The sequence below is a fragment of the Cervus canadensis genome, chromosome 20 (assembly GCF_019320065.1).
Source record: "Cervus canadensis isolate Bull #8, Minnesota chromosome 20, ASM1932006v1, whole genome shotgun sequence".
NCBI lineage: Eukaryota > Metazoa > Chordata > Mammalia > Artiodactyla > Cervidae > Cervus > Cervus canadensis.
This window is the reverse complement of record NC_057405.1, coordinates 56,889,681-56,902,751: the sequence shown is the minus strand read 5'-3', so window position 1 is coordinate 56,902,751 and position 13,071 is coordinate 56,889,681. Positions and strand designations below refer to the sequence as shown.

The 13,071-nt window shown below is 35.3% G+C and overlaps 1 protein-coding gene across 6 annotated transcripts in view; it reads right to left on the bottom strand.

Moving 5' to 3' along the window:
- AFG1L (AFG1 like ATPase) overlaps positions 1-13,071 on the bottom strand; it is a 189,356-nt gene that overhangs the window by 105,774 nt on the left and 70,511 nt on the right. For all 6 annotated transcript variants that reach the window (XR_006263997.1, XM_043439635.1, XM_043439637.1 and 3 more), the window contains exon 6: positions 11,136-11,235. Coding sequence is in view for 5 of the 6 variants with exons in the window: in XM_043439635.1 (XP_043295570.1) it covers positions 11,136-11,235 (100 nt within the window). In the remaining variant the exon portion in view is untranslated. The remainder of the gene's footprint in view (positions 1-11,135; positions 11,236-13,071) is intronic.

The window sequence follows — 13,071 nt, the reverse complement described above, 5'->3', positions numbered from 1 at the left end:
TTTTCATGTGTTTATTAGCTATATATATGTCTTCTTTGGAGAAATGTCTGTTTAGGTCCTCCACCTATTTTTTGATTGGGTTGTTTTTCTGATATTGAGCTGCATGAGATGCTTGTGTATTTTGGAGATTAACCCTTCATCAGTTGTTTCATTTGCTATTATTTTTTTCCCATTCTGAGGGTTGTCTTTTTACCTTGCTTAGTTTGCTTCAGTGTGTAAAATCTCTTAAGTTTAATTAGACCCCATTTGTTTATTTTTGTTTTAATTTCCATTACTCTAGGATGTGGGTCATAAAGGATCTTGCTGTGATTTATGTCAGTGTTCTGCCTATGCTTTCTTCTAAGAGTTTTATAGTTTCTGGCCTTACAATTAGGTCTTTAATCCATTTTGACTTTATTTTTATGTACAGTGTTAGGAAATGTTATAATTTCATTCTTTTACACCTATATAACCAGTTTTCCCAACACTGCTTATTGAGAGACTCTCTTTTCTCTATTGTGTATTTTTGCCTCCTTTGTCAAAGATAAAGTGCCCACAGGTACATGGATTTATCTCCAAGCTTTCTACCTGTTCCATTGGTCTATATTTCTGTTTTTGTGCCAGTATCATATTGTCTTAATGAGCGAAGCTTTGTAGTATAGTCTGAAATCAGGAAGGTTGATTCCTCCAGCTCCATTCTTCTTTCTCAGTATCATTTGGCATTTAATATTTAGGGCTATGATTTAATTATTGTTTTCTTTTTGTCTCTTCTGCTTTTTCTTCATCTGTTCTTTTCTTGCCTTTTTAAAAATTATTTGAATACATCTTAAAATTCCTTTTTGTCAACTGGCCTTTATTTTTGTTGTTGTTCTAGGGATGACAATGTGTAAATCTCATTTTATACTGCTTTGCTGTATTGAGCTTTGCAGATACTGCATTTTTTTCAAATTGAAAGTTTGTGGCAACCTTGTGTTGAGCAGGTCAATCAGCACCGTATTTCCAACAGCATTAAGTCCACTTCATGTCTCTATGTCATATTTTGGTAATTTTCACAATATTTCAAACTTTTCCCTTATTATTATATTTGTTACGGTGATCTATAGTTACCTTTTATGTTATTGAAAGCAGCTCTTTTGCCCCTTTCCTGCTTGTCCATTTCTGTTCCCCTCTATAATTAAGAGAGTCTAATTATAGGAATGAAGTTACTAAGCAATTGAAACTAACTCCTGATTTAAGCTCTCCTGAATGCTGTACCATGCCTTGTCAAATCTGTTGATTCTTTTCCTAGATAAACAGAAAGAAAGAAGAACCAAGCAGTTACAAAATTACTAGCTCTCTACCCCCAACAGCCTCTTTAGCAATCCCGCAGGCAGGTCATGAAGGTGAGATAACATCTGAAGAGTCAGCCAGTCTGCACTCAATGGAGAATGATGCAGAACCCAACATCCTACCTTCAATGATTCACTGAGATTCTTCCCCCCACCCCATTTTTCCCTTTAAAAACTCATGGCTAAAAAAAAACAACAAAAAAAACAAACAAAAAAAAACAACTCATGGCTAAGCAGAATCTTTGGAGTTGGTTTCTGGACATGAGTCTACCTTCTGGCTGGACTGCTGCTTTTTATGATTAAGGCACCTTTCTTTTCTACTGACACTTGCTTCTTAAATTATTGGCTTATGAGGAACAAGCAATCAAATCTGGATTTGGTTACATTACTATTATAAAAAGATATCAACTCACTGAAGGCTCAGATAATGATTTGCATTTCTTGGCAATAAAGTGTTTTTAATTAAGGTGTATATGTTCTTTTATTAGACATAATGCTATTACACATTTTATAAACTACAGTAGTATAAACAAAACCTTCAGATGCACTAGGAAGTCAAAAAAATCATGTGATTCACTTCATTGCAGTACTGGCTTTATGAGGTGGTCTAGAACCAAACCATGAACTTCCAGATGTTCAAGCTGGATTTAGAAAAGGCAGAACCAGAGATCAAACTGCCAACATCCACTGGATCATCAAAAAAGCGAGATAGTTCCAGGAAAACATCTACTTCTGTTTTATTGACTATGCCAAAGTCTTTGATTGTGTGAATCACAATAAACTGTGGAAAATTCTTCAAGAGATGGGAATACCAGACCACCTGACCTGCCTCCTGAAAAATCTGTATGCAGGTCAAGAAGCAACAGTTAGAACTGGATATGGAACAACAGACTGGTTCCAAATCAGGAAAGGAGTATGTCAAGGCTGTATATTGTCACCCTGTTCATTTAACTTATATGCAGAGTACATTATGAGAAATACTGGGCTGGGTGAAGCACAAGCTGGAATCAAGACTGCCAGGAGAAATAACAATAACCTCAGATATGCACATGACACTACCCTTATGGCAGAAAGTGATGAAGAACTAAAGAACCTCTTGATGAAAGTGAAAGAGGACAGTGAAAAAGTTGGCTTAAAAACTCAACATCCAGAAAACAAAGAACATCACATCTGGTCCCATCACTTCATGGCAAATAGATGGGGAAACAATGGAAACAGTGACAGACATTTTTTGGAGGAGGCTCCAAAATCACTGCAGATGGTGACTGCAGCCATGAAATTAAAAGACGCTTGCTCCTTGGAAGAAAAGCTATGATAAACCTAGATAGCATATTAAAAAGCAGAGACATCATTTTGCCAACAAAGGTCTGTCTAGTCAAGGCTATGGTTTTTCCAGTAGTCATGTATGGATGTGAGAGTTGGACTATAAAGAAAGCTGAGCACTGAAGAATTGATGCTTTTGAACTGTGGTGTTGGAGAAGACTCTTGAGAGTCCCTTGGGCTGCAAGGAGATCTAACCAGTCCATCCTAAAGGAAATCAGTCCTGACTATTCATTGGAAGGACAGATGCTGAAGCTGAAACTCCAAAACTTTGGCCACTTGATGCAAAGAACTGACTCACTGGAAAAGACCCTGATGCTGGGAAAGAATTGAAGGCAGGAGGAGAAGGGAACAACGGAGGATGAGATGGTTGGATGGTATCACCAACTCAATGGACATAAGTTTGAGTAAACTCTAGGAGTTGGTGATGAACAGGGAGGCTTGGTGTGCTGCAGTCCATGGAGTAGCAAAGAGTCGGACACGACTGAGCAACTGAACAGAACTGAGGGTCAAACCTGCAATATTTCCAAGCTTACCAGTATCCTTAACTTTTCACACTTAGAATTAATATCATACCACTTCACACAAAAAAATGCAGAAAGCCTGCATCCATATAAGTCCATCTAAATACCCCACTTTGTACTATGTGTCATTTGCATCATATCTACACACATTATAAATCCCACAAGATGATGTTATAATTTCTCATAAAACAGTCATTTCTATTTTTAATAAATTAAAAATAAAAGGAGTTACTTATATTTACGCCAATATTTACCATTTCTGATGCTCTTCTTTTCTTCTTGAGGATCCAAATGTCTGTTATCATTTCCTTTCTACCTGTAGAACTTCTTTTAGAATAGCTTGTATTGCATATCTGATGCTGAATTTGTTCAGCCTTCTTTGATATCAGAATATCTTTGTCTTTATTCTTGAAGGAAATTTTTATTTGATATAAAATTCTTGGTTGATAACTTCTTCCCCAGCATTTTAAAGATGTCATTCCACTGTCTCTGGCCTCCACAGTTTCTGATGGAGGTCATCAAGAGCTAATCATTGTTCCCTGTATTTAATGTCATTTTTCTCTGCTGCTTTCTAGATTTCCTCTTTACCTTAGGCTTTTAGAAATTCAATTACAATGTGTCTAAGCAGTATTTTCTTGTATTTATTCTGCTTGGATTTCACTGAGGTTCTTGAATCTGTAAATTTATGTCTTCACCCAAGTTGGGGAAATTTTCGATCATTATTTCTTCAAAAGTTTTTCTACCCATTATCTCTCCTTGCCTTCTAGGATTCCAATTAGAAATATATTAGAAAGTCTGTTATAGCTCCACAAATTCTTAAGTCTCTGTTTCTTTACTTCTGTCATTTTCCGTTCTTCACATTGGCTAATTTTAAGTTCTCTCTGGCTCTTTGTCTGTTATCCCTATTCTGCTAGTAAGCTCTTGAAGTGAATTTTTATTTTAAATACTGTCTTTTAGCTTTAAAATTTAAATTTGGTACTTTTTTATGGTTTGTATTTCTCTGCTGACATTCCTTATCCTTTCGTTCATTACAAACATATTTTCTTTACCTCATTTCCCCTTAAATTATAGTTACAGTCCTTGCTGTAGTCCTTGTTTGCTAATTCCAATATCTGGGGCATATTGGAGTTGTTATCTGTTATCTACTGATGGTTTTTTCTCTTGAGAATAGGTAATATCTCCTCATTCTTCACTTTTGGGCAGTGTTCTGGACCTTCTGGATTCTGTTTCTGAAAAGCGTTGATATTTTTGTCTTAGCAAGAAATTACCTTGGTTGGACTAAAACTATAAACTCAAATCTAAGTTCAGTATCCTATCCTTAGAAAGCTTCTAGTTTGCTCTGCAACTGTATAGTACAGAAGCCAGTCAGAGAATTTATACACAGAATATGAGAACCTGGGGCTATCAATCTAGTTCTCCCTGGGATTCATTTTTCATTTTCCAGCAGCTATGCTTGCCCTAAACGCTGTAATCTGGTTATTCTAGCCAGAAACAGTGTGGGTTTTCTATCAGAATTTTAGTCATCAAATGCATCACTAACTTTATGTGCCCTAAAGCTGATAACCATTTTTTAAACAGAAAGAAAGAAAAATATTAAAAAACAGGAAAATTTTCTTCATTTGGTTCTCTTCCAAGTTTTGTCTCCCTTCTATAATTTTTATGGGACCTTCAGATAGTTGTGTTACATATTTTGTTCAGAATGTATTATGGCTGTCTGCAAGAAGGTCTTTTGATTAGGAGCTTATTCAGCCACACCAGAAGTTTTAGTTTTTAATAGAGTATGCAACCCATTTATATTTCCTGTCATTGACATGCCTGATTGTGTTTCATGCTTTTTATTCTTTTTTCTGCGTTTCTTCTGCTTTCTAGCTTTTGCTTTAAGAAATATTTTTACTTTGATCCCTTGTCTTTTCTAGCAATTTGAAAAGTAGAAGGGGTATCTTAAATTCTAATATACTTGACAATATATATATTATTTTTTTCCTAGTTATCAGTGCCACAAATATTGATACTATCACTTAGGATCTGTAAACTCTCTCTCCAAGGGGCACAAAATTTACAAATAAATGAGCAAGCAGAAACTACAAATATTCACTTAAACTCAATTCACTGTTATGATCAATTTTCTTATTTCCAACACTTCTTTTTAATAAGTTTACATTTTAAGACCTCTTTCCTCCAGAGGACTCACTGACTTTTTAAAAAAATCTTTTCATTCTTTATTCTCTTTCTGCACACTGCCAGAGCGTCATAAGTGGTTTTCCTTCATCACTGATTTCATTTTTCATAGTTTCAATTCTACACTTCAGTGTTTCTAATACTGATTTTAACTGATTTAATTTAAACCCCTTTATCACATGTAGCTTTTTAAAATTTCATCTGAATTCTTAGTAAAAAGTTTTCAACACATTTGTTTGTCTTCTCTCAGCTTAGATCTTCTATATTACAGAGCCTGTGTTTCCCTTATTTTTAAAGAATACAAAACAATCTTCTAATGCTTGCTTACTTCTCGTTCCTACTTATTGTTCCCATATTAAAGTATTTTCTTTTAGCACTTTCTGTTTTACTCTCAAAAAGCATAGCCATTTCAACTTGCATATTCTTTTCTCTACAAAAATATATTCGTATTTTTGACTGAACAAGTTCTTAATTATTAATTTCAATTTAATTAACTTAATCTACCAATCTATTATTAATTTGTTCTTAGAGTCTCCATGCACTTAATCTATAGTATTGCTTTTTCCTACTAGAATATCATGAAATTAACAAAATTTTGTTAGAACCTAAAAAGTGAGTAGCATATATATGATATTTTAATTATGGATTTTGTTTCTGGCTCTTCTAATGATCTGACAGTATCATCTTCAAAATGTAAAAATATGTCTATTTGTACATGAGCATTTCTACATGTACATTTGTATTTACCTAAATGACAAAAATGCTAAATAAATCATTTACTTGAGAGTTTATAAAAGTAAGAATCGAATATAAACTAATCTAGATATATTTTATCTAAAAACTTCCCAGCAATTTCCTATTCTTGTGGATCCTCTCTGCTTCAAGTTCAAGAAGCTTAACCAGATTACCCTAGAAAATGTAAAACAGCACTCCAAATGCTGTGTTACAAATGCTTAAAATACATTAAACATATTTTGAGCTTATAAGAAAGCGTAAAAATCCATGCAGACCAGTAAACAATCAGGAAGCTAAAAGCCAAAGTAGTAATCCTGAGATGACACTGGTTTGAGATTTTAACAGCTACGTGGTGTAGACAATGAGCCTGTGGACCTGAGCAAGGTAGGACTCAGAAGTGAGGACTAGAATAAACAGTGACACAGAGGCAGTCACTCTTTGGTCCCTTATTCCCTGCGCGCCTCAAGTATTGCTTCCCTGTCTTTACTTGTACTGGACTGTTCCAGACTACTACCTCCAGAGCTATTTTCTCTTCCAAGTTCCTAAATTCTGGCCTTGCTTTTACTTGGCTAACAATTATTTTCTATTAAAATTAATGGTTTCTAATCACTTTCTATTAAAATTAATAACTTATTTATCTACAAATTGACAATAAAGGTATAACTGTAATTTTCTACCAACAACAACCCTTATTCTTGTCCAGGAAACTGATACAGTCTAATGAGAAATGGAAAAGACCCTGATGCTGGGAGGGATTGGGGGCAGGAGGAGAAGGGGACAACAGAGGATGAGATGGGTGGATGGCATCACTGACTCGATGGACATGAGTTTGAGTAAACTCTGGGAGTTGGTGATGGACAGGGAGGCCTGGTGTGCTGCGATTCATGGGGTCGCAAAGAGCGGACACAACTGAGCGACTGAATTGAACTGAACTGAATGAGAAATGGAGGGGATAAGACGAATGATGTGGAAGAAAGTTAAGCATGGCAGCTAAAGATAATGGGGCGGGGGCGGGGGGGGGCGGTGGTGAGGAATACAGTGTTCCACTGTTCTTCTCCACTAGGCAATATCTTCTGGACTTCTAGCCTCCAGATTATTCTGTCTTTATTGAATAAAGGCACTACCACCTACCCAGTTGTACAAGCCAGAAATTTAGAAATTGTCCTTTCCTTTTCCTCAATATCCAACCTATAACCAGGTGATACCCATTTTACTTCTTAACTATTTTCCAAATCTATCCTTTCTGTATCCTATATCAAGTTTTCTCAACCTCATATCTATTGATATTTTAGGCTTGATAGTTCTCAGTTTTGAGGAGGGGGGTATCCCTGTAACCACAGGATGTTTGGGCAGAATTTCTGACTTCTACTACGAGATGCCAGTAGCGGCACCAACTCCTCCTTACTGCCCGGTGGTGACAACCAAAGATGTCTCCAACATTGCCAAATAGCTCCTGGTTTGCAAAACAGCCCCCAAGATGAGATTACTGCCTTGTACCAAGTTATTATCATTTCTTGTCCAGTATATATAGCAATAACCTACTAGAGTGTCTCCCTGAATCCACCAAATTACTGTACCCCATTCTGTAACCCATTCTCCATACTATAACCAGAGTGGTATTCCAAATCCGATCTTACCAGTCCCTACTTAAAACACTATAGTGGCTTCCCATTTCTCTTATAATAAAATCCAAAATCCTTATTACTGCTTTATAAAGTTCTAGCTCTCACTTCTCCAGATTCATCCTGTACCTCACTGTATACTACTTCCCCTTCATCAGTGCATTCTAGCCACATTGGCTATCTTTCAGTTCCCCAAACAGGTCATTCTCTCTCCAATCATTGCACTTTGCTTCAACCCTCTGCCAAGAAGGTTCTTCTCCCACCTTGCATAACACTCTGAGAATAAGCAGAAGCTATTTTGAAAATAGTAAGTATCCAGAGGCTGTAGATTAAAAGCAGTAACCTAAAGAAAAAGTTGAATGCATTCTGATGGCTGGAAAAAAGAACATACTGTATCTGGGATGGGATAGACAAAGATCAGTGATGACCAACAAGAAGGAAAGATAGAGGACAATGTGTCAAAAGAGTCGCAAAACCTTCATTCTAGCCTCTGTTCTGTCACCTACCATCCATGGGATTTCTTTTTAATCTATAAATAGGAAAACTAACTTTTTTGTTGTCCGCTTCTATGAGGTTTAACACATGCAACCACCAGTACAATCAGGATACAAAACAGTTTCAAACTCCCCCTCAATTCTCTGGTGCTGGCCTTTTGTAGTCAAACACCTCATCACTCCAGGCCCCTGGCAACCACTGACCCATTCTTTGTCCTACACATTTACCTTTTCCTGAGATTCAAACTTAATCTTCCTAAGTCTTATTTCTTCAGTCATGAAGAAACACACACACACACACCATCAGGAGATGGCATATATATATATATATATATATATAACATACATTCCATCTTCTTTATATTAAAATAGTAAGTTACTTATGATGACTGATTGTCTGCCATGGTTAAAAAGCCTGGTGTATGCTAAGCATCCCATCTAGGTTCATATTTAGAAAAGGCTTTCTTTAGATTTGTGGCTAATGCCCAATTTTTGGAATCCTGCATCTTGGACCTTCAGTTTCCTCCACAGGGACGGCTCCGTGGTGGGCCTGTGACTTTGTTTATTCCTACAAAGCTATAAGCTCCAGAATGTTCCTAACCTTTCCTGTGGTTGTCCTTCCTCAGTTTATACACTGCAGTAGTTTGAGCAGCCGCCTGCAATTTTCTTCTCAGCAGTCTTTACTTGGAGAGTCATTCCAAGCTTGTTCAAGCACCTTCTTTATGAACATAGCTTATCCTGAATGCCTAAAGGTAATATTGAAGATACTGTTAAGTCAACAAGTCACAGGAGTAGTCAAGCCTTCTGTCCCCATTGATGATCTAATATGAAAAAACTCATTGCCTAGTCTCAAAGGGCTGTTACACTAGTAAATCACAAGAATGAGATATAGGACATTATAAAGATTTTAATAAATGCATCTGAAAAATCATTCATAATTCTCTATAGTGTAACAGATTACATATAACTATAATTGTTTGAATAACTAGATCTTAAGGTATTGATGAACTAATTAATGTTTCCCTAAAATAAGGCATCTAGTGGTATATGAGAGGAATCTAAACTTGGCCTAACCCTATTTACACATTTTAATTAATGAACAGGTGAAGATACAGAAGCACAATTACTAAGCTTATAAATGTCTTAGCTAGTAGGGGTAGCTAAAAATAATGTTAGAATCATACTTCAAAAAATATCAACATAAATCAGTAATATGGAACAACATAGACAAATTAATAAGCTGAAATAGGAAAAAAGAGATCAACTACAAAAATAGAGAGAGAGAGACCTAGTTTGACAGCTGCTCACATAGTAATATCTGGGCATATAAGTAGATTACAAATTTGCTATGAGTCATTAATGTGACATGACAATTTAAAAAAAAACAAAACAAAAAACTCACACAATTACATTGCTCTTTTCAGGCTCAGTGATGAGCTCCATGTCACCAACTCCAGTGATCAACTCTCAACCTCATTTTTCACCTCCTAGCAGCATTTAACAAAGCTGATCCTCCATCTTTTTTGTACCACTTTCCTTTTCCTTGCTCAGCATACTCTTGGCTCTCCTACTCACTGGCTGCTCTTATCAGCTTCCTTTAGGACAGATGACTCCCAAATTTCTATCTCCAGTCCAAACCTTTCCTTGAAATCCAAATTTATATGCATCTGTCTCATAACCATAGAAACCTCAGAACCACCTCCCTTCCCAAATTAGCTTTTCCTATAGTCTTTCCCATCACAGTAAACAGCCGAGTTATCCTTCCAATTGCTCAGGTCATAATCTTTGAGCCATTCTTGATCTTTTTTTTAATAACCCATATTCATTCCATCAGTAAATCCTTTTGACTGCCTACAAAACCTGAGTACTCTCACCACCTTCACTGCTTCATCATCTACCCTCAGGATTATTACAGTCATTTCCTAAATGGTCTCCCTACTTCCAACCTTGAAAATCTCATTCCCACAATCTATTCTCAATACTGCAGAGAGAACATTTAAAAACACACATTTATTCAATATTCGGTCTAAGACTATTTACTGAAATCCAATTATGTGCAAGGCACTGTTTCAGGCGCTTAAAATACATATATATGTGAAAAGAAGAGGTAAAAGGTGTTGCCCTCCTGAAGCTTTTGCATCCTGTAAAAGCACAGATAATAAGCTATAAAGACAGTAAAAGAAATAAATAAAATACATGGTAGATCATAAATGCTACATGAAAAAAAAACAGAGCAGGTAAGAAGAAGCGGTACTAGGGGAAATGGGATGGTTTGTAGATTCAAATGGGAAATGAGTCTAGGTGTCATTGGCAAAATAACCTTTGAGCAAAGACCTGAAAGAGGTAAGGACTTAACCATGCAGATATCTGTATAATAGCATTCCAGTCAGATGTTAAAATTAAGAATACATAAAATACTATTTTTTGGTAGTATTCAAACTTCAATTGACCACATGATGGGCTGAAAGATACAAGATTTTAACTTGCTATTTTTATCTTCTTTTATATTCTTATATTTTAATTCTTAAACAATGTCCTAATAAGCCACAAGTGCTTTTTCAGAAATGATAAATGAAGTATCAGAAACCACTTATGCAGGCAAGCTTTAAGTCTTTTCCCAAGATTCAATTAGGAATTTTTCCTTTCATTTCACTGAGTTTCTTTTATGACCCATAAAAAGCAGTTAGAAAGGCCAGTATTTTTAATATGTATATCTAATACTCAGAGAAAAACTGCAAGTGCATCAAACACAGGCGATCACCTGGATTTAGCTTGCTAAAACATTTTCAAATACAAATACCGACTGATTTTTCAAATTAAGTTACTTACAAAACTTAGGATAAAACAAAGTCATCAGATTTATTAACATAATAAAATGAGCACAAAATTATGAATTTTTAAAAGCTTGTTCATTTCCATCTAATTGGATAAGACTAGCACAATGTTTGTTTTTACCTTCCGGTGGCCTGTTGGATGTTGCCACAACGACGACCCCGTTTTTGAACAGATTTTCAAAAAGCTGTTTCAGAATCATGGCATCAGCAATGTCAGTGACCTATGGACGGCAACACATTTGTTTTATTTTAATTTCACTTCTGCTCTAACAAATTTGCTAATGGCTCATCTTTTTTTTTTTAATATGGAAGTGAATTCCAAGAGAAAAATTCTAATTATCATGAAGAAAAGAGTAGATAATTAAAAGCATGAAAGACTATAGTCGGTTAAACTTGACTCTTCTTTTTTGCAAGCCTATCATTTCTACTCAAATTATTAAATGATTCTATGTTAACTTCTTTCATAGAACTACAGGTGGAAAGCACAGATAATTGTCCTAAACATTTAGGAAATCTAACTAATTAGAACTAACATAACCAACTCCCCCCTCCTACTCCCATTACAGCCTCTCTCCCCAAATAAAGAGGAGAGAGGAAAAAAGAGAGAAAAAAAAACCAAAACACAGGCTGTTTGAGATTTCTAACACCTTTTTGGCAAAGGTCCCTGAAAAGGTGACTTTAAATGGTCATGGGACTTTAGAAATAAGGACAAGTAGCCTGTGAGACAAAATCAGCTGCTGTTGAAAATAGAATGATATGACATAGATACTATTGTGCAATTGTTGCACAAAACAATTCAACAGATGGCCCATCACAAAAATAAGCAATTTCATTGTTCTTTTTAAGTGCCTTCTATTACTGTCCATGAATAATCAAAAGGCACTGCAGTCATTTCCAGCACAGCCAGCCTCTGCTAACCTTCGCAAACACAAATATTCCTTCTACAAAAAAAAACCAAAAACAAAAAAACCAACCTTATAAGAATGGTTAACACGGTGCTGAAAAAAAAAAAATAGCTTCTGACTAAAACAGAAATAAACAATGCAGATAAAACTATTTCATCTAAGTTACAGAGATAATAGGACCACTGATACTTTCTAAGATTATTTTTTTAATCCACAATTAACAAGCAATCTTAATGATAATTTTGTTAAAAAGCTTTTTAAAATCACAAAGAAATACAGAAATTAGGGAGGGAAGGAAGTTGACTTCACAAATAAATATATAGTGAAGGCTGATATCAATTATTGCACCTTACCCTATGAATATAACAACACAGTTTTGGATACTCTCAGTGTAAAAATGTTTTGATCTTCCTTTGACAACACATTTTAGGTAATCTCAATAAAACTTATTTTATATTCACAAAAATATATCACACCATATATATATCACACTGTTATTTTTAAACCAGGCTGAAGTACACAGAAATTAGTGACATTCTTTCAAATTAGACCAAAATAGTAAATGTGACCAACTAAATGGTTATAATACAACTAACAACAACCTGGGTGACAGAAGTCTAAATCACTTCTCTCTTTCAGCTGATATCTCACTCAAAAGTTTAATTATTTCCTTCCCACCTGAACCAAACCAAATCAAACCAGGATATGGGAATGTGCAGATCTTTTTTTTTTTTTTTTGCTGTCTCAGGCTTTAACTTTAAACCACTAACTAAAAAAAATTAAAAAGACTTAGGGAACTTACAAAGTGGTGATTAAAATGAAAAGGAAAGTGGTACTGATATTATTTAACTTGGAGCTTAGGATCACTGTCAAATTTTGCTTCCGCCAAAACACTCACAGAGAAGGCCCTTTTCAAATGCTTAAACACCAGTGGCATTTCTGATGAGAGGACAGAACAAGCTTGCAAATTTTAGAAGCAACTGCACTTTTAAATTGGATTCCCAATACACTGACTTTTAAAAAGAATGGTTATTAATTAAAATCACCCAATTTTAGAGAATAAAAATGATTATTTGACTATCTCACTGATTTTCTTGAAAAAATTAAAATAGCTTTTGTGCCCTAAGGTTCAGATAAGTGAAGGGACATTTA